A 23,717-nucleotide genomic window follows, 5' to 3' on the forward strand; every position below is an offset into this window, starting at 1 on the left:
CAGTATTACATGGCTCTGTAGACCCTCATACAGTGCAGTATATAGTATTACATGGCTCTGTAGATCCCCATACAGTGCAGTATACAGTATTACATGGCTCTATGGACCCCCCATACAGTGCAGTATACAGTATTACATGGCTCTGTAGACCCCCATACAGTGCAGTATACAGTATTACATGGCTCTGTAGACCCCCATACAGTTCTGTGTACAGTATTACATGGCGCTGTAGACCCCCATACAGTGCTGTATACAGTATTACATGGCTCTGTAGACCCCCATACAGTGCTGTATACAGTATTACATGGCTCTGTAGACCCCCATACAGTGCTGTATACAGTATTACATGGCTCTGTGGACCCCCCATACAGTGCTGTATACAGTATTACATGGCTCTGTAGACCCCGATTCAGTGCTGTATACAGTATTACATGGCTCTGTGTACCCCCCATACAGTGCTGTGTACAGTATTACTTGGCTCTGTAGACCCCCATACAGTGCAGTATACAGTATTACATGGCTCTGTAGACCCGAATACAGTGCTGTATACAGTATTACATGGCTCTGTAGACCCCCATACAGTGAAGTATACAGTATTACATGGCTCTGTAGACCCCCATACAGTGCTATATACAGGATTACATGGCTCTGTAGACCCTCATACAGTGCTGCGTACAGTATTACATGGCTCTGTAGACCCCCATACAGTGCTGTATACAGTACTACATGGCTCTGTAGACCCCCATACAGTGCTGCGTACAGTATTACATGGCTCTGTAGACCTCCATACAGTGCAGTATACAGTATTACATGGCTCTGTAGACCCCCATACAGTGCTGCGTACAGTATTACATGGCGCTGTAGACCCCCATACAGTGCTGTATACAGTATTACATGGCTGTGTAGACCCCCATACAGTGCAGTATACAGTATTACATGGCTCTGTAGACCCTCAAACAGTGCTGAGTACAGTATTACATGGCTCTGTAGACCCCCATACAGTGCTGTATACAGTATTACATGGCGCTGTAGACCCCCATACAGTGCTGTATACAGTATTACATGGCTCTGTAGACCACCATACAGTGCTGTATACAGTATTACATGGCGCTGTAGACCCCCATACAGTGCTGTATACGGTATTACATGGCTCTGTAGACCCCCATACAGTACTGTGTACAGTATTACTTTGCTCTGTAGACCCCCATACAGTGCAGTATACAGTATTACTTGGCGCTGTAGACCCCCATACAGTGCTGTATACGGTATTACATGGCTCTGTAGACCCCCATACAGTGCTGTATACAGTATTACATGGCTCTGTAGACCCCCATACAGTGCAGTATACAGTATTACATGGTTCTGTAGACCCCCATACAGTGCTGTGTACAGTATTACATGGCTCTGTAGACCCCCATACAGTGCTGTATACAGTATTACATGGCTCTGTAGACCCCCATACAGTGCTGCGTACAGTATTACTTGGCGCTGTAGACCCCCATACAGTGCTGTATACAGTATTACATGGCTCTGTAGACCCCCATACAGTGCAGTATACAGTATTACATGGCTCTGTAGACCCCCATACAGTGCTGCGTACAGTATTACATGGCTCTGTAGACCCTCATACAGTGCTGCGTACAGTATTACATGGCTCTGTAGACCCCCATACAGTGCTGTATACATTATTACATGGCGCTGTAGACCCCCATACAGTGCTGTATACAGTATTACATGGCTCTGTAGACCCCCATACAGTGCAGTATACAGTATTACTTGGCGCTGTAGACCCCCATACAGTGCAATATACAGTATTACATGGCTCTGTAGACCCCCATACAGTGCTGTATACAGTATTACATGGCTCTGTAGACCGCCATACAGTGCTGTATACAGTATTACATGGCTCTGTAGACCCCCATACAGTGCTGTATACAGTATTACATGGCTATAGAGCCCCATATAGTGCAGTATACAGTATTACATGACTCTGTAGACCCCCATACAGTGCAGTATACAGTATTACATGGCTCTGTAGACCCCCATACAGTGCTGTGTACAGTATTACTTGGCTCTGTAGACCCCCATACAGTTCTGTGTACAGTATTACTTGGCTCTGTAGACCCCCATACAGTGCAGTATACAGTATTACTTGGCTCTGTAGACCCCATACAGTGCTGTATACAGTATTACATGGCTCTGTAGACCCCCGTACAGTGCTGTGTACAGTGTTACTTGGCTCTGTAGACCCCCATACAGTGCAGTATGCAGTATTACATGGCTCTGTAGTCCCCATACAGTGCAGTGTACAGTATTACATGGCTCTGTAGACCCCCATACAGTGCTGTATACAGTATTACATGGCTCTGTAGACCCCCATACAGTGCAGTATACAGTATTACATGGTGCTGTAGACCCCCATACAGTGCTGTATACAGTATTACGTGGCTCTGTAGACCCCCATACAGTGCTGTGTACAGTATTACTTGGCTCTGTAGACCCCCATACAGTGCTGTATACAATATTACATGGCTCTGTAGTCCCCATACAGTGCAGTATACAGTATTACATGGCTCTGTAGACCCCCATACAGTGCAGTATACAGTATTACATGGCTCTGTAGACCCCCATACAGTGCAGTATACAGTATTACATGGTGCTGTAGACCCCCATACATTGCTGTATACAGTATTACTTGGCTCTGTAGACCCCCATACAGTGCAGTATACAGTATTACATGGCTATAGAGCCCCATACAGTGCAGTATACAGTATTACATGGCTCTGTAGAACCCCATACAGTGCTGTATACAGTATTACATGGCTCTGTAGACCCCCATACAGTGCTGTATACAGTATTACTTGGCTCTGTAGACCACCATACAGTGCAGTATACAGTATTACTTGGCGCTGTAGACCCCCAAACAGTGCAGTATACAGTATTACATGGCTCTGTAGACCCCCATACAGTGCTGTATACAGTATTACATGGCTCTGTAGACCGCCATAAAGTGCTGTATACAGTATTATATGGCTCTGTAGACCCCCATACAGTGCTGTATACAGTATTACATGGCTATAGAGCCCCATACAGTGCAGTATACAGTATTACATGGCTCTGTAGACCCCCATACAGTGCAGTATACAGTATTACATGGCTCTGTAGACCCCCATACAGTGCTGTGTACAGTATTACTTGGCTCTGTAGACCCCCATACAGTTCTGTGTACAGTATTACTTGGCTCTGTAGACCCCCATACAGTGCAGTATACAGTATTACTTGGCTCTGTAGACCCCATACAGTGCTGTATACAGTATTACATGGCTCTGTAGACCCCCGTACAGTGCTGTGTACAGTATTACTTGGCTCTGTAGACCCCCATACAGTGCTGTATACAGTATTACATGGCTCTGTAGTCCCCATACAGTGCAGTGTACAGTATTACATGGCTCTGTAGTCCCCCATACAGTGCTGTATACAGTATTACATGGCTCTGTAGACCCCCATACAGTGCAGTATACAGTATTACATGGCTCTGTAGACCCCCATACAGTGCTGTGTACAGTATTACTTGGCTCTGTAGACCCCCATACAGTGCTGTATACAGTATTACATGGTGCTGTAGACCCCCATACAGTCCTGTATACAATATTACATGGCTCTGTAGTCCCCATACAGTGCAGTATACAGTATTACATGGCTCTGTAGACCCCCATACAGTGCGGTATACAGTATTACATGGCTCTGTAGACCCCCATACAGTGCAGTATACAGTATTACATGGTGCTTTAGACCCCCATACAGTGCTGTATACAGTATTACTTGGCTCTGTAGACCCCCATACAGTGCAGTATACAGTATTACATGGCTATAGAGCCCCATACAGTGCAGTATACAGTATTACATGGCTCTGTAGACCCCCATACAGTGCAGTATACAGTATTACATGGTGCTGTAGACCCCCATACAGTGCTGTATACAGTATTACGTGGCTCTGTAGACCCCCATATAGTGCTGTGTACAGTATTACTTGGCTCTGTAGACCCCCATACAGTGCTGTATACAGTATTACATGGTGCTGTAGATCCCCATACAGTGCTGTATACAATATTACATGGCTCTGTAGTCCCCATACAGTGCAGTATACAGTATTACATGGCTCTGTAGACCCCCATACAGTGCAGTATACAGTATTACATGGCTCTGTAGACCCCCATACAGTGCAGTATACAGTATTACATGGTGCTGTAGATCCCCATACAGTGCTGTATACAATAATACATGGCTCTGTAGTCCCCATACAGTGCAGTATACAGTATTACATGGCTCTGTAGACCCCCATACAGTGCAGTATACAGTATTACATGGCTCTGTAGACCCCCATACAGTGCAGTATACAGTATTGCATGGTGCTGTAGACCCCCATACAGTGCTGTATACAGTATTACTTGGCTCTGTAGACCCCCATACAGTGCAGTATACAGTATTACATGGCTATAGAGCCCCATACAGTGCAGTATACAGTATTACATGGCTCTGTAGACCCCCATACAGTGCTGTGTACAGTATTACTTGGCTCTGTAGACCCCCATACAGTGCTGTATACAGTATTACATGGCTCTGTAGTCCCCATACTTTGCAGTGTACAGTATTACATGGCTCTGTAGACCCCCATACAGTGCAGTATACAGTATTACATGGCTCTGTAGACCCCCATACAGTGCAGTATACAGTATTACATGGCTCTGTAGACCCCCATACAGTGCAGTATACAGTATTACATGGCTCTGTAGACCCTCATACAGTGCAATATACAGTATTACATGGCTCTGTAGACCCTCATACAGTGCAGTATACAGTATTACATGGCTCTGTAGACCCCCATACAGTGCAGTATACAGTATTACATGGCTCTGTAGACCCCCATACAGTGCTGTGTACAGTATTACTTGGCTCTGTAGACCCCCATACAGTGCAGTATACAGTATTACATGGCTCTGTAGACCCCCATACAGTGCAGTATACAGTATTACTTGGCTCTGTAGACCCCCATACAGTGCTGTATACAGTATTACATGGCTCTGTAGACCCCCATACAGTGCAATATACAGTATTACATGGCGCTGTAGACCCCCATACAGTGCTGTGTACAGTATTACATGGCGCTGTAGACCCCCATACAGTGCTGTGTACAGTATTACTTGGCTCTGTAGACCCCCATACAGTGCTGTGTACAGTATTACATGGCTCTGTAGACCCCCATACAGTGCAGTATACAGTATTACATGGCTCTGTAGACCCCCATACAGTGCTGTGTACAGTATTACTTGGCTCTGTAGACCCCCATACAGTGCTGTATACAGTATTACATGGCTCTGTAGACCCCCATACAGTGCTGTGTACAGTATTACTTGGCTCTGTAGACCCTCATACAGTGCAGTATACAGTCTTACATGGCTCTGTAGACCCCCATACAGTGCTGTACACAGTATTACATGGCTCTGTAGACCCCCATACAGTGCAGTATACAGTATTATTTGGCTCTGTAGACCCCCATACAGTGTTGTATACAGTATTACATGGCTCTGTAGACCCCCATACAGTGCTGCGTACAGTATTACATGGCTCTGTAGACCCCCATACAGTGCTGTGTACAGTATTACTTGGCTCTGTAGACCCCCATACAGTGCTGTGTACAGTATTACTTGGCTCTGTAGACCCCCATACAGTGCTGTATACAGTATTACATGGCTCTGTAGACCCCATACAGTGCTGTGTACAGTATTACTTGGCTCTGTAGACCCCCATACAGTGCTGTGTACAGTATTACTTGGCTCTGTAGACCCCCATACAGTGCTGTGTACAGTATTACTTGGCTCTGTAGACCCCCATACAGTGCTGTGTACAGTATTACTTGGCTCTGTAGACCCCCATACAGTGCTGTATACAGTATTACATGGCTCTGTAGACCCCATACAGTGCTGTGTACAGTATTACTTGGCTCTGTAGACCCCCATACAGTGCTGTGTACAGTATTACTTGGCTCTGTAGACCCCCATACAGTGCTGTGTACAGTATTACTTGGCTCTGTAGACCCCCATACAGTGCTGTGTACAGTATTACTTGGCTCTGTAGACCCCCATACAGTGCTGTATACAGTATTACATGGCTCTGTAGACCCCCATACAGTGCTGTGTACAGTATTACTTGGCTCTGTAGACCCCCATACAGTGCAGTATACAGTATTACATGGCTCTGTAGACCCCCATACAGTGCAGTATACAGTATTACTTGGCTCTGTAGACCCTCATACAGTGCAATATACAGTATTACATGGCTCTGTAGACCCTCATACAGTGCAGTATACAGTATTACATGGCTCTGTAGACCCCCATACAGTGCTGTGTACAGTATTACTTGGCTCTGTAGACCCTCATACAGTGCAATATACAGTATTACATGGCTCTGTAGACCCTCATACAGTGCAGTATACAGTATTACATGGCTCTGTAGACCCCCATACAGTGCAGTATACAGTATTACATGGCTCTGTAGACCCCCATACAGTGCAGTATACAGTATTATTTGGCTCTGTAGACCCCCATACAGTGCTGTGTACAGTATTACTTGGCTCTGTAGACCCCCATACAGTGCTGTGTACAGTATTACTTGGCTCTGTAGACCCCCATACAGTGCTGTATACAGTATTACATGGCTCTGTAGACCCCCATACAGTGCTGTGTACAGTATTACTTGGCTCTGTAGACCCTCATACAGTGCAGTATACAGTATTACATGGCTCTGTAGACCCCCATACAGTGCTGTACACAGTATTACATGGCTCTGTAGACCCCCATACAGTGCAGTATACAGTATTATTTGGCTCTGTAGACCCCCATACAGTGTTGTATACAGTATTACATGGCTCTGTAGACCCCCATACAGTGCTGCGTACAGTATTACATGGCTCTGTAGACCCCCATACAGTGCTGTGTACAGTATTACTTGGCTCTGTAGACCCCCATACAGTGCTGTGTACAGTATTACTTGGCTCTGTAGACCCCCATACAGTGCTGTATACAGTATTACATGGCTCTGTAGACCCCATACAGTGCTGTGTACAGTATTACTTGGCTCTGTAGACCCCCATACAGTGCTGTGTACAGTATTACTTGGCTCTGTAGACCCCCATACAGTGCTGTGTACAGTATTACTTGGCTCTGTAGACCCCCATACAGTGCTGTGTACAGTATTACTTGGCTCTGTAGACCCCCATACAGTGCTGTATACAGTATTACATGGCTCTGTAGACCCCATACAGTGCTGTGTACAGTATTACTTGGCTCTGTAGACCCCCATACAGTGCTGTGTACAGTATTACTTGGCTCTGTAGACCCCCATACAGTGCTGTGTACAGTATTACTTGGCTCTGTAGACCCCCATACAGTGCTGTGTACAGTATTACTTGGCTCTGTAGACCCCCATACAGTGCTGTATACAGTATTACATGGCTCTGTAGACCCCATACAGTGCTGTGTACAGTATTACTTGGCTCTGTAGACCCCCATACAGTGCTGTGTACAGTATTACTTGGCTCTGTAGACCCCCATACAGTGCTGTGTACAGTATTACTTGGCTCTGTAGACCCCCATACAGTGCTGTGTACAGTATTACTTGGCTCTGTAGACCCCCATACAGTGCTGTATACAGTATTACATGGCTCTGTAGACCCCATACAGTGCTGTGTACAGTATTACTTGGCTCTGTAGACCCCCATACAGTGCTGTGTACAGTATTACTTGGCTCTGTAGACCCCCATACAGTGCTGTGTACAGTATTACTTGGCTCTGTAGACCCCCATACAGTGCTGTGTACAGTATTACTTGGCTCTGTAGACCCCCATACAGTGCTGTATACAGTATTACATGGCTCTGTAGACCCCATACAGTGCTGTGTACAGTATTACATGGCTCTGTAGACCCCCATACAGTGCTGTATCCAGTAATACATGGTGCTGTAGACCCCCATACAGTGCAGTATACAGTATTACATGGCTCTGTAGACCCCATACAGTGCTGTATACAGTATTACTTGGCTCTGTAGACCCCCATACAGTGCTGTGTACAGTATTACTTGGCTCTGTAGACCCCCATACAGTGCTGTGTACAGTATTACTTGGCTCTGTAGACCCCCATACAGTTGCACTTACATAAAGTTCTCTCAGTTCAGCCTCATAGAAGAGAATGGGCTGTGGCAGCTGCAGCACCTTGGACGTCTCGTCGTCCCCCTCCGGCATCAGCAGATCCCCCCTGTGTGTTCCATATGGGAAGAGCTCCTGCTGAGAGATAGCAGCGGTGATCGTCAGCAGGCAGTGCCAGTGCAGCAGCAGAGGGAGCAGCCGGGTCCTCATGGTGATCGGTGGCAGCGGAGGGATAGTACGCAGCACCGCGCCCCACTATTCTGACTGCAGGAATTCTGACCCGGGACCTTCCACATCCGACCCCAAGCGGCTGTGAGGGCGGAGGGAGGAGGCTGCAGGGCGGGGAGAGGGGAGCTGGTGAGGGTCCAGAGGACAGCTGGCTCCTGCCCACCCTCCATGGCTGCGGGAGGGGGTGGGGAGCGCTCCCAGCACGATGGAGGCTACAATCAATCATTGATAGCAGGACAGTGTGGGAACTGGTCCAGAAACTGGGGACGAAGGCAGCTCTACTGGATGGGTAGCCACAGCTGCTGCAGAACCTCACAGCTGAGCTGCCGGCGTTCAATACAAAATCACAGCTGCTGCAGAACCTCACAGCTGAGCTGCCGGCGTTCAATACAAAATCACAGCTGCTGCAGAACCTCACAGCAGAGCTGCCAGCATCCCGTACAAAACCACAGCTGCTGCAGAACCTCACAGCAGAGCTGTCGGCATCCCGTACAAAACCACAGCTGCTGCAGAACCTCACAGCAGAGCTGTCGGCATCCCATACAAAAATCACAGCTGCTGCAGAACCTTTCAGAAGAGCTGCCGGCATCAAATACAAAATCACAGCTGCTGCAGAACCTCACAGCAGAGCTGCCAGCATCCCGTACAAAACCACAGCTGCTGCAGAACCTCACAGCAGAGCTGCCGGCATCCCGTACAAAACCACAGCTGCTGCAGAACCTCACAGTAAAGCTGTCGGCATCCCATACAAAAATCACAGCTGCTGCAGAACCTTTCAGAAGAGCTGCCGGCATCCCATGCAAAATCACAGCTGCTGCAGAACCTCATAGCAGAGCTGGCGGCATCCCATACAAAATCACAGCTGCTGCAGAACCTCACAGCAGATCTGCCAGCATCCCATACAAAACCACAGCCACTGCAGAATATCACTGCAGAGCTGCAGGCATCATGTACAAAGTCACAGCTGCTGCAGAACCTCATAGTAGAGCTGCCGGCATCCCATGCAAAACCACAGCTTCTGCAGAACCTCACAGCAGAGCTGTCGGCATCCCATACAAAAATCACAGCTGCTGCAGAACCTTTCAGAAGAGCTGCTGGCATCCCATGCAAAATCACAGCTGCTGCAGAACCTCACAGCAGAGCTGCCAGCATCCCGTACAAAACCACAGCTGCTGCAGAACCTCACAGCAGAGCTGCCGGCATCCCGTACAAAACCACAGCTGCTGCAGAACCTCACAGTAAAGCTGTCGGCATCCCATACAAAAATCACAGCTGCTGCAGAACCTTTCAGAAGAGCTGCCGGCATCCCATGCAAAATCACAGCTGCTGCAGAACCTCATAGCAGAGCTGGCGGCATCCCATACAAAATCACAGCTGCTGCAGAACCTCACAGCAGATCTGCCAGCATCCCATACAAAACCACAGCAGCTGCAGAATATCACTGCAGAGCTGCAGGCATCATGTACAAAGTCACAGCTGCTGCAGAACCTCATAGTAGAGCTGCCGGCATCCCATGCAAAACCACAGCTTCTGCAGAACCTCACAGCAGAGCTGTCGGCATCCCATACAAAAATCACAGCTGCTGCAGCACCTTTCAGAAGAGCTGCTGGCATCCCATGCAAAATCACAGCTGCTGCAGAACCTCACAGCAGAGCTGCCGGCATCCCGTACAAAGTCACAGCTGCTGCAGGACCTCATAGAAGAGCTGCCGGCATCATACGCTGAGTGCATGGTGTAAGTGTTTGGCCACCCCTCGTGTAAGTTCCTTACAGTCATGCATGTGCCCCTGCTGTTCTACCTACTGCCATGTATTGTTGTTCTGGCCCTGGTAGCAAATATCACATGCGGATTGGTAACGCAGAGTATTATCGGGTCCGGGGTCCTGTTTTCCTGGACTTAAAGGGAACTTCTGGTAAGACTCATGCTGCCCGAACCTCCGGCGCTGGCTGTTAGGCTATGTTCACACTAAGTGTTTTTGCTGTGTTTTTTTTTAATGCACCTTTCCAGCTTCGTTTTACAGTACCAGCAAAGCCTATGAGATTCCAGAAATCTGCACACACATTGGTTTGATTTTGGAAAACTGCAGCATGTCACTTCATTCAGCGTATTTGCGGCGTTTTCAATGAGTAAGTGCAAAAATATAGCTAAAACCGCAGGTATCAGTTTTTTTCTGCAAAACAATGTAAGGAAGTTTCATCTTGATTTTTTGGGGGGCTCTAAACTTTATCAGCATGCACAAGAGACAACAAAAAGCAGCAAATCCTGCCTTTTTTGTAGCACAATTTGCCTTATTGTACTGACTGCGGTATTTCTGAGAATACTGTGAGCGGACGACCATGGAATAACGCTTCTAGGGTGACAAGAGCAAAGCGGCTTCTCCTCGCCGGCTCCTCTACACTCACAGATTTCACCATATGTGTATGTATGGGGATAGGGCTGGGGGTGAAGCTGCCGGGGTCCGACCTCCGAGGACCATGGCCGGCATTACAAAGTATGTTTTCTCTAAGGCTGTGTGCACACGATGCGGATATCCAGCGGATCCGCAGCGGATTTTACCGCGCAGAAACGTTGCGTACAGTAGCATTTAAAGCAATGTAAAAAAACCACTGTGCAGACCCTGCGGTTTTCCTGCGGTACAAAATCCGCAGCATGTCACTTCTTTTGTGAGGTTTTCCACCTCCCCTGTCTCCAAATCTGCATGGGGAAAACCGCACAAAAACCGCAAGAAAACCTCATTAAAAATGGAAGAAATCCGCAGGAAAAATGCAGATCATTTGACCTGCGGATTTCTTCAATTCTGCGCGGAAAAATCCGCAGGGCGAAAAAGTCCGTCTGCACTCAGCCTAACACTCCACAGCCAGCGTCAGTGGTTTGGGCAGCAGGAGTAGTATGACAGGAACCCTTTACATACTGATACCGTATATGCAGAGAGGGACCACAGCTGCTCGCCACAGCACAAAAGCAGGGTATGATTTGCACAGGAACAGCGCCTACATATGGATATGGCTGCACTTGGTACTGCAGCTCAGTCCTGTGCAGGTGGGAAGAAAACAAAAGGACGTCAGGTAAGGCCTCTTTCACACGTCAGTTTTTAGCCATCAATCACAATCCGTCAAAGTGTGGAAAAAACGGATCGAGAGAGAGAGGAGAACGAGAGAGAGATTTTTTTTTATGTGCCAGAATGGAAAATGCAGCTGTGGGGGTTAAATTAAAGGATGAGATATTATTCCAGGCATGCTCAGTTTTAAAAAACGGAATCCGTTGCTGGATTCCATTTTTTGACGGACAGCGACGGATCCTGCGCCCATAGGCTTTTTTTTATAGCCAACGGCGGATGGCGCTGGATCTGTCACTGTCCGACTTTTCGACGTACACAAAATACGTTCCTTTGTCCATTGTCTCCTGCCAACGGACTAAGATTTTCCGATGGATCTGTCGGATGATGGATGAAACGGGTAGCCACCCGTCACAATCCGTCGCGAACGCTGGTTTCACACTTGCATTTTTGTGTGCAAAAAAACGCATGCGTTTTTTTCCTATACTTTACATGGGTGCGCATACACATGTGTTTGTACGCGTTTCTATGTGCATGCGTTTTTTGTAGTGTGCGCTCGGGCACACAAAATGCATCCTGTTGCATTTTTTATGCGTCCAACTTGTCACAAAAAAACGCATGCACACGCAATGCGGTTCTATTCACCCAAACACCCATTATAGTCTATGGGTGCGCTGACGTGCGCATGGTAATGCGCACGTCAGCGCAAAAGAAAGCATGCATTTTTTTAAAAAATGCGCAAAACCGCAAAAAAGCACACAAACGCATGATGCGTTTTTTATGTGCGCTTGCACTGCGCACGGTGCGCAGAGCAAAAAAATGCAAGTGTGAAAGTAGCCTAATACAAGTCTATGAGAAAAAAAAAACGGATCCAGCAGCATCAGTCGCGAGATCCGTTTTTTTAAAAAAACGACGGATTGTGACTGATGACAAAAAACTGATGTGTGACAGAGGCCTAAGGCCTCTGTCACACTTCCGTTTTTGACAATCAGTCAAGATCCGCCGAATTGGGAAAAAAAACGGATCCGCCATTTTTCTTTGCGGATCCGTTTTTTTCCCCATTGACTTTCATTATCGGCGGATTTTGACTGATGTTGGTCCATTGCGTCCGTATTTTTGCAGATCCGCCAACATTTTGGCGTCCGCAATGATTTCAGAACGGACCATGCAACTTTTTTTGGCCTACGGATCTGGCACACACTGATTTAACCCGCAATTCTCTCTGGGTGCCGGATGAAATATCTCTCTCATCACCTGAGACGGTAACTACTCTGCTGCTCCCGCCTGCATCATCGCCCGTTCTGCTGCTCCGCCTGCATCATCGCCCGATCTGCTGCTCCGCCTGCATCATCGCCCGATCTGCTGCTCCCGCCTGCATCATCGCCCGATCTGCTGCTCCCGCCTGCATCATCGCCCGATCTGCTGCTCCCGCCTGCATCATCGCCCGATCTTCTGCTCCCGCCTGCATCATCGCCCGATCTGCTGCTCCCGCCTGCATCATCGCCCGATCTGCTGCTCCCGCCTGCATCATCGCCCGATCTGCTGCTCTCACCTGATCTGCTCCCGCGATTCGCCCGATCTGCTGCCGCGACATCTGCTACTGCTGTTGCGATTCGCCCGATCTGCTCCCGCGCCAATTTCGTCATGCTGCTCCAGGAATTGACGCGGTATGTCTCTTTAAAATTTCACCATCGGCGGATCCGTACATCCGCCGATCCGCTCACACACGTTCCTGTCAGTCCGCCTGCGGATCCATTTTCCGCTATTTTGGCGGATCTGGACTGACAGGAAAAACTGAAGTGTGAAACAGGCCTAAGCGACAGGGTGACCCACTCTTCACCGTCAGATCCTGCAGTTGCTCTTTCTTCAGTGCCAGCGATCCAGAAAGACCCCATAGTACAACACTCTTGTAATCCGACTCATTGGCTGCGATAGGGAATGGTAAAACTCCTGGAAATCTCCATTGTTTGAGACATAAATAGGTATTCCCATGAAATCTGGGCACAATTCCCAAGGATCAGCGAACGTCACAGCTTATTGGAAAGTGCCCAGACGAGCGCTCATCACTGCAATGTTCCATCCACGCCATAGTCACAGATATGAAGAACGCTGAGCTGCAGGGTGTCCGACCACAACCCTGGAATGGTGCTGCTTCCCTGGACCGGTCCTGTCCTCCATGGCAGTCTTCACTTGCATCATGGCTACCTCTAACACTTACTAGTCCATTTGATATCATGTGTTACGACTTTGCCATAGTTGACAACATTCGCGTCAGCCGGTGGCTGATTCATGCTGCCCGTGGTGATCCAGTTGACAGGTTCCCTTTAAATCCCACCGATATGGAGATTAGGGCACTTTTCGTTGGGGTTCTAGCACCATAATATGTGGCTGGATTACAACAGCCTGGCATTGAAACTTTACCCAGGAGAAAGCAGTGCATCATGGAGAAGCCTTGGTAAAGAGAAGATAATCTGCAGGGTCTATGGAGCAGACACAACAAGAAAAGCGCCGCGTCCTACGAGGAGACACAGATGTCAGCCGGGATTGTATCCACTCTGCATTATAGGGGCATTGTCACTGCAGATCTGCACAAACCCAAACACCAAAGATAAGGGGACTTCGTCCTGACATTTGGAAAGAATTCGGCTACTCTGACCATTCCATAGATGCCACGGAAAATGAGCAGAAGAAAGCTGCATTCTGGATGGGTGACGATATATTACAGCATAGATGATGGCGCGGTGCCATGGGCTGTGAATAATCATCGTTCTACAACTACTTGGTGTTATGTACACCCAGAGAATGGGAGTAAGGCCGGGATCACACATGCGAGAAACTCGGACGAGTCTCGCACCTTAATACCCGGCACTGCCGCCGGCACTCGGGAGCGGAGCGTGTGGCTGCGTAGAAATACATACGCCGGGTATTAAGATGCGAGACTCGTCCGAGTTTCTCGCATGTGTGATCCTGGCCTCAGCCATAATCTCCAAAGACCGGATTGTGAAAAAATGTATATTTATTGATACAAAGACAAAACTCTAAAACATCAATAGAGGTCCAAAAAGATAAGATACAAGGTGCGGTAAGAAGACGAGCAAATCCGAAAGGTCAGGTTAATCCATAGGCAAAAACTGTAGCCAAGACAGGAAAAGGTGATGGAGAATCGCTGCCAGGGAAGGAGAGCCTGAGAATACGCCGTCAGCTTTTATTAGGGTACGTGCACACGCTGCGGAAACTGCTGCAGATTGATTCGGTTTTTTTACCTGCGGATTTGCCTGCGGTTTTGCCCTGTGGTTTATCACCTCTACAAAGGAGGAGATGGTAAACCGCAGCGGAATCCGCAGAAAGAAGTGACATGTCAATTCTTTCTGCGGATTAGAAACCGCAGCAAATCCGCGCGGAAAAATCTGCACCATCTGCACTGCGGTTTCCATTTCCCATAGGATATTATGGTACTGTACACCGCAGCAGAATCCCCAGCGTGTGCACACACCTTTAATAATCACATCAGTATTAGCTCTGGACTGTTCTTACAGTTTGCTACAATGTATCAGTCTGTGGAGCTCACACAGGGAGGCTTTAACTCCTTAAGCCCCAAGGGTGTTTTGCACGTTAATGACCAGGACAATTTTAACAATTCTGACCACTGTCCCTTTATGAGGTCATAACTCTGGAACGCTTCCATGGATCCCGGTGATTCTGACATTGTTTTCTCGTGACATATTGTACTTCATGTTAGTGGTAAAATTTCATTCAAATAACTTGCGTTTATTTGTGAAAAAAACGGAAATTTGGTGAAAATTTAGCAATTTTCCAACTTTGAATTTTTATGCCCTTAAATCACAGAGATACGGCACACAAAAAACTTGATAAGTAACATTTCCCACATGTTTACTTTACATCAGCACAATTTTGGAACCAAAATTTTTTTTTGTTAGGAAGTTATAAGGGTTAAAAGTTGACCAGCGATTTCTCATTTTTGCAACACCATTTTATTTTTACCGACCACATCACATTTGAAGCCACTTTGAGGGGTCTATATGATAGAAAATACCCAAAAGTGACACCATTCTCAAAACTGCACCCCTTAAGGTGCTCAAAACCACATTCAAGAAGTTTATTAACCCTTTAGGTGCGTCACAGCAATTTTTTGAATATTTAAAAAAAATGAACATTTAACTTTTTTTCCTTAAAAAAATACTTCAGGTGCAATTTTTTTATTTTACCAAGGGTAACAGGAGAAATTGGACTGCAAAAGTTATTGTGCAATTTGTCCTAAGTACGCTGATACCTGATATGTGGGGGGGAACCACTGTTTCGGTGCATGGCAGAGCTCAGAAGTGAAGGAGCGCCGTTTGACTTTTTCAATGCAAAATTGGCTGGAATTCAGATCGGACGCCATGTTGCGTTTGGAGAGCCCCTGATGTACCTAAACAGTGGAAACCCCCCCAAGTGACCCCATTTTGGAAACTAGACCCCCCAAGGAACTTATCTAGATATGTGGTGAGAACTTTGAACCCACAAGGGCTTCACAGAAGTTTATAACGTACAGCGGTACAATTAAAAAATCATATTTTTTCCACAAAAATGATCTTTTCACCCCCAATTTTTATTTTTCCAAGGGTAACAGGACCCTAAAAGTTATTGAGCAATTTGTCCTGAGTACGCTGATACCCCATATGTGGGTGTAAATGACTATTTGGGCGCATGGCAGAGCTCGGAAGGGAAGCAGCGCCATTTGACGTTTTGGGCTGGAATTGAGATCGGACACCATGTCGCGATTGGAAAACCCCTGATGTACCAAAACAGTGAAAACCCCCCACAAATGACACCATTTTGGAAACTAGACCCCCCAAGGAACTTATCTAGATGTGTGGTGAGAACTTTGAACCCCCAAGGGCTTTACAGAAGTTTATAACATACAGCCGTAGAATTAAAAAATCATATTTTTTCCACAAAAATGATCTTTTCACCCTCAATTCTTATTTTTCCAAGGGTAACAGGACCCTAAAAGATATTGTGCAATTTGTCCTGAGTGCGCTGATACCCCACATGTGGGGGTAAACCACTATTTTGGCGCATGGCAGAGCTCGGAAGGGAAGCAGCGCCATTTGACGTTTTTGGCTGGAATTGTCGCGTTTGGAAAGCCCCTGATGTACCAAAACAGTAGAAACCCCCCACAAATGACACCATTTTGGAAACTAGACCCCCCAAGGAACTTATCTAGATGTGTGGTGAGCACTTTGAACCACCCAGTGCTTCACAGAAGTTTATAACGACCGGGCGTGAAAATAAAAAAATCGTATTTTTTCCACAAACATGAACTTTTAGTCACCATTTTTTTCATTTTCCCAATGGTACAAGGAGAAATTGGACCCCAAAAGTTGTTCTCCAATTTGTCCTGAGTACGCTGGTACCTCATATGTGGGAGAAAACTACTGTATGGGCACACGTAGGGGCTCGGAAGGGAAGTAGTGACATTTTGGAATGCAGACTTTGATGGAATGGTCTGCGGGTGTCATGTTGCTTTCGGAGAGCCCCTGATGTACCTAAACAGTGGAAACCCCCCACAAGTGACCCCATTTTGGAAACTAGACCCCCTAAGGAACTTATCTAGATGTGTGGTGAGCACTTTGAACCCCCCAGTGCTTCACAGAAGTTTATAACGACCGGGCGTGAAAATAAAAAAATCGTATTTTTTCCACAAACATGATCAATTAGTCTACAATTTTTTTATTTTCCCAAGGGTAACAGAAGAAATTGGACCCCAAAAGTTGTTGTCCAATTTGTCCTGAGTATGCTGATACCTCATATATGGGAGAAAACTACTGTACGGGCACACGTCGGGGCTCAGAAGGGAAGTAGTGACGTTTTGGAATGCAGACTTTGATGGATTGGTCTGCTAGTGTCATATGCGTTTGGAGAGCCCCTGATGTACCTAAACTATTGAAACTCCCCACAAGGGACCCCATTTTGGCAAATAGACCCCCCACGGAACTTATCTAGATGTGTGGTGAGCACTTTGAACCCCCCAGTGCTTCACAGAAGTTTATAACGCCCGGGCGTGAAAATAGAAAAATCGTATTTTTTCCACAAACATGATCTTTTAGTCACCAATTTTTTCATTTTCCCAAGGGTACAAGGAGAAATTGGACCCCAAAAGTTGTCCAATTTGTCCTGAGTTCGCTGATACCTCATATGTGGGAGAAAACTACTGTATGGGCACACGTCGGGGCTCGGAAGGGAAGTAGTGACGTTTTGGAATGCAGACTTTGATGGAATGGTCTGCGGGTGTCATGTTGCCTTTGGAGAGCCCCTGATGTACCTAAACAGTGGAAACCCCCGACAAGTGACCCCATTTTGGAAACTAGACCCCCTAAGGAACTTATGTAGATGTGTGTTGAGCACTTTGAACCCCCAAGTGCTTCACAGAAGTTTATAACGCCTGGGTGTGAAAATAAAAAAATCATTTTTTTCCACAAAAATGATATTTTTGCCCCCAATTTTTTGTTTTCCTAAGGGTAACAGTAGAAATTGGACCCCAAAAGTTGTTTTGCAATTTGTCCTGAGTATGTTGATACCCTATATGTGGGGGTAAAACACTGTTTGGGCACATGGCAGAGCTTGGAAGGGAAGGAGCACCATCTGACTTTTTCAACGCAGAATTGGCTGGAATTGAGATCAGACGCCATGTTGCATTTGGAGAGCCCCTGATGTGCCCAAACAGTGGAAACCCCCCAATTTTAACTCCAACCCTAAGCCCAACACACCCCTAACCCTAACCCTAGCCCTAGCCCTAACCCTAGCCCTAACCCTAGCCCTAACCCTAATGAGAAAATGGAAATAAATACATTTTCTTTTAGTTTTATTAATTTTCCCTAACTAAGGGGGTGATAACGGGGGGTTTGATTTACTATTTATGGCGGTTTTTATGTTTGGCGGCTGTGTGGTAAAACTGATAAATCAGTTTTATACTTCGAGTTAGTACAATGACAGCGATACCTCATTTATATCATTTTTTTATTTCTGTTATGCAATAAAAGCTTTTATAGAAAAACACTTTATTCTGAGAGCTATAACTTTTTTATTTTTCTGGTGATGGAGCTCTATGCCAGCTTGTTTTTTGTGGGACAAGATGACGTTTTCAGTGGTACCAGGTTTATTTATATCCGTCTTTTTGATCGCGTGTTATTGCTCTTTTTGTTCGGCGGTATGATGATAAAGCATTGTTTTTTTTTGCCAAATATATATTTTTTTAATAGTGTTGACTAAAAGGGTTAACTAGTGGGACAGTTTTTTTAATTCGGGTCGCTACGGACGCGGCGATACTAAATATGTGTACTTTTATTGTTTAGACTTTTTTTATTCAAATATTGATTTAATGATAGAATAAAAAAATATTATTTTTTATTTTTTAATATTTTTACAATTATTTTTTTTTTCAAATGTTATTTCATTCTTACTTTTACACTGTGTCCCACTATGGGACACTCATTTTGTGCAGGCTGATTGCTTATATGGCATGCAGAACTGCATGCCATATACAGTGGGGGAAATAAGTATTTGATCCCTTGCTGATTTTCTAAGTTTGCCCACTGACAAAGACATGAACAATTAAATCCAGAAAATCACATTGTATAAATTATATAATTTTATTTGCATTTTATAGAGGGAAATAAGTATTTGATCCCCTACCAACCTTTAAGAGTTCTGGCTCCTACAAACCAGTTAGACGATCCTAATCAACTTGACACCTGCATTAAAGACAGCTGTCTTACATAGTCATCTTTATAAAAGACTCCTGTCCACAGACTCAGTTAATCAGTCAGACTCTAACCTCTACAACATGGGCAAGACCAAAGAACTTTATAAGGATGTCATTGACAAGATCATAGACCTGCACAAAGCTGGAATGGACTACAAAACAATAGTAAGAAAATGGAAGAAATACAAAATGACTGTCAATTGACATCGATCTGGGGCACCAGGTAATATCTCACCTCATAAGTATCATTGATCATGAGGCAGGTGAGAGATCAGCCTAAAACTACACGGGGGAACTTGTTAATGATCTCAAGGCCGCTGGGACCATAGTCACCAAGAAAACCATTGGTAACAGATTACGCCGTAAAGGTTTAAAATCCTCCAGTGCCCGCTCAAGGTCCCCCTCCTCAAAAAGGCATATGTGCTGGCCCGTCTGAAGCTTGCCAATGAACACCTGTATGATTCTGTGAGTGATTGGGAGAAGGAGCTATGGTCAGATGAGACAAAAATTGAGGTATTTAGCATTAACTCAACTTGCCGTGTTTGGAGGAAAAGAAATGCTGCCTATGACCCAAAGAATACCATCCCCACTGTCAATCATGGAGGTAGAAACATTACGATTTGGGGGTGTTTCTCTGCTTAGAGCACAGGACTACTTCTCCGTATAAATGGGAGAATGGATTGAGCCATGTACCGTAAAACCCTGAGTGACAACCTCCTTCCCTCTGCCAGGACATTAAAAATGGGTCGTGGCTGAGTCTTCCAGCAAGACAATGACTCAAAACGTACAGCAAAGGCAACAAAGGAGTGGCTCAAAAAGACGCGCAGTAAGGTCATGGAGTGGACTAGCCAGTCTCCAGACCTTAATCCCATAGAAAACTTATGGAGGGAGTTGAAGCTCTGAGTTGCCAAGTGACAGCCTCAAAATCTTAATGATTTAGAGATGATCTGCAAAGAGGAGTGGAACAAAATTCCTCCTGTCATGTGCGCAAACCTCATCATCAACTACAAAAAAAGTCTGACTGCTGTGCTTGCTAACAAGGGTTTTGCCACCAAGTATTAAGTCTTGTTTGCCAGAGGGATCAAATACTTATTTCTCACTGCAAAATGCAAATAAATGTATACAATGTGATTTTCTGGATTTTATTCTTGATATTCTATCTCTCATTGTTAAAATTAGCCTACCCTTAAAATTATAGACTGTTTATGCCTTTGTCAGTGGGCAAACTTACAAAATCAGCAAGGGATCAAATACTTATTTCCTCCACTGTAAGCAGTCAGCACTGCACTCTGTGCACACTGACTTCAGAGACTTCCTGACATGCACTGTGCATGACAGGAAGTCTCTCAGCTCTGGTAACCCGGATGTCATCATGAGGACATTGGGTTACCATGGGAGCGATCGGGACCCTGCATCATGCCACGGGGTCTCCGATCCAAAGGCAGAGGGGCTGTCAGAGCTGACAGTCCCTCTGCCTGCTCCCGGAACGCTGCAATCATTTTTGATCGCAGTGTTCTGGGGGTAAAAGTGCCAGGAGTGGTTTGTGATCGCTCTTGGCACTTAGTGCTGGGTGTCAGCTGTGAGAACCAGCTGACACCCAGCCGCGATAAGCCATGCTCCCCCCGTGAGCATGGCTGATTGCGTATGACGTACTATTCTGTCCATGGGCATTAAGTCCCAGGGTACATGGACGGAATAGTATGTCCAATGTCATAAAAGGGTTAAAGAAAAGCGGTCACCAGGTTTGGACCATAGGACATAAGACCACCACCTTTCAGGGCAAGAAAAGACCTTTTATTATACTCACCTGCGAGGCGGTCCGAGGGGTGTCGATCTTCTTGGTCAGGTGCCTCCCATCTTCTTATGATTACTGCCCTCCTGCTTGCTTCGTGTGGATGAAGCGTCCCTGCATCATCTACACAGTCTCAGCGGCAACTGTGCAGGCATACTTATCTGCCTTGATGCTTAGTATACATTTTTGCAAACAACGTATCAACCAAATACCCTGTTTTGTTATATTTTTACTAGCACTTACTACTGTATTTACTGTTACTTTTTTTACAGCAGAGTATTTTTATACGTTAGTTTTACTGTGTTTTTCTGTGTTTCAGTCTTATGGTGGTGTGAACACTGTCCTACAGACTTGTTCACTATGTATATGGCCCATGTGTTTGTATTCAATTGTTTTTCTTGTTTCCACCCCTCCCTTGTGGGCCATGCACATAAAAGCCGTCTTCTACAGTGTGTCCACAACGGACATTACCTGTCTGAATCCTGCTCATATAGGTACTATTCACATGACCAGGTTTTTAAATACATCGGTTAGAGAATGCTCTGATGGGGATACCTTGACGTTTGGTAGAGCGGCTTAGTATACATTTTTTGCAAAAAAAGTATCAGCCAAATACCCTGTTTTGTTATCTCTTTACTGATATACAGCTTATGTAACGCAGTATATCTGCCCCCAACCCGACCCGCAAGACAAGAAAAGACCTATTATTATACTCAACTGCAGGGCAGTCCAAGGGGTGTCGATCTTCTTGGCCGGGTGCCTCCCATCTTCATATGATTGCTGCCCTCCTGCTTGCTTCGTGTAGATGACGCGTCCCTGCATCATCCACACAGTCTCCGTGGCATCGCGCTCCTGCACAGGCATACTTATCTGCCTCGCTGAGGGCATAGCAAACTCGTGCAGTATGCAGGCGCCAGGAAAGATGAAAGAGCTCCGGCACCTACGCACTTCACAACTTTACTGTGCCGTTATCAGGGCAGAAACATCTGCCTGCGCATAGAGGCGCATCAACCACACAAACCTAGAATTTATTTAATCGTATGAACATATATTTCAACATCATATAAGAATAAACAACGAACAATAAACAGTGATTGGAAAGATCAAAGGAGCAAAAATCAGAGTCAAATATCAAGGTTTTCTATATATGCAATAACATTGTCATTTCCAGTGTAGAAATCATTCTTGTCACCAGTATAATATCTAAGGGGACTCTCCTCAACAATGTGCTGAACTGTTTGACGATCAGCTCCACAGTCACAGGCAGGATAGTCAGATTTTCCCCACTTTTTCAGACACCAAAGTTTGTTCTGATACGATTCAGAGTAACCCAGGTTTTCCTTGGTAGACTGAAGCCTGGTGGTGGATTTTGAATGTGAGGAACATTGGAAGCTCATCTACTGCACTGACTCAAAGTTCTCGCCATTTCTCTTCTAAATTGAAATCATGTTCATAGAGGGTAATTGCTGTTCGGATGGGTGGGTGTCTTGATTTCAGTCGCCTTATTTGAACATCTTGGATATTTTGATGTATTGGGAGATATTCATTATTCAGTACTTTAATGTATTCTTTAAGTAGGAGCCTTTGTCTTCTCAGGTTTGCAGGTGCAATATGGCTCAAGACAGGTAACCAGTGGACGGGCGTAGGTCTGATGGCTCCAGATATTAACCAAGACAAGTGTAGACGTTCTCAAGACAGGTGTTGAAGAACCCCAAGAGGATCTGAATAATATTATTCCGTGCTTTCAGTTTCTGTGCTGTCTTATCCAAGCGAGATGTGAAGGTTAGGGTTCTATCAAGGATTACGCCTAAATACTCAGGATTGAAATTATATTTGACAAGTTGACCTTCAAAATGTACTTTGAGTTCAGTCTTAGCACTTGCATTGTGTAAATAAAAGCAGCATACTTCCATTTTTGATGGATTGGGCATTAGCCTCCATTGTCGAAAATACTTTCCCATTACACTAAGATCTTCTGTTAGATCTTCCTCTGCTTCCACAATTGTTTTTATCACTGTAGCAAGTGCCCAGTCATTGGCATTTCCATAATACTGTATCTGGAAGGTCAGCTAGGTACAAAGAAAACAAGAGAGGTGCCAGCACTGATCCCTGGGCCAAACCATTGTCAAGGTTTTCTTACAACGGGTTGAATCACCCATGATAAGTTGAAAGGTTTGATTTGCAATCATATTATTCAAGAGGTACATCATTTTCTTACATGAAATCACCTTCAGAAACTTGTATAGAAGTCCTTCCCTTCACACAGTGTCATATGCTGCAGAAAAATCAATGAACGCCACTGAAACCTTCTTGTTCTTTTGAAATTCAGCCTCATTGAGAGTTGTCAAGGCTAAAACTTAGTCACTGCAGTTTCGATCAGGTCTAAAGCCAGCTTGCTCTATGGGTATTGAGTCAAAAATCTTTGAAATGATCTTATTATAGATTAAGCGTTCTAAAAGCTTACATAGGCAACTCAATAATGCAGTGGGTCTATAGCTTGATGGATTATCTTCAGACGTCCCAGGTTTTAACAATGCCAAGATCTTGGCGTGTTTTAATTTACTTGGGACTTGAGCATTCTCCATGATACCTGAGAAGAACTTTGCCAGCCATTTTTTCGCGTAAGGTCCACAGTTTTTAAGAAATTTGTGATGAATCCCATCAAATCCAAGAGCTT

The 23,717-nt window shown here is 45.5% G+C and overlaps 1 protein-coding gene across 1 annotated transcript in view; it reads right to left on the minus strand.

Moving 5' to 3' along the window:
* The window catches only part of NID2 (nidogen 2), a 79,468-nt gene extending 70,936 nt beyond the window's left edge, over positions 1–8,532 (minus strand). Inside the window, exon 1 of the mRNA XM_073577911.1 lies at positions 8,210–8,532. Coding sequence (XP_073434012.1) covers positions 8,210–8,410 — 201 coding nt within the window. The 5' untranslated portion in view covers positions 8,411–8,532. The remainder of the gene's footprint in view (positions 1–8,209) is intronic.
* Between the last annotated feature and the right edge of the window lie 15,185 nt (positions 8,533–23,717).

The sequence above is a fragment of the Dendrobates tinctorius genome, unplaced genomic scaffold (genome assembly GCF_039654945.1).
Source record: "Dendrobates tinctorius isolate UK_male_01 unplaced genomic scaffold, ASM3965494v1 ptg000058l, whole genome shotgun sequence".
Taxonomy (NCBI): Eukaryota; Metazoa; Chordata; class Amphibia; order Anura; family Dendrobatidae; genus Dendrobates; species Dendrobates tinctorius.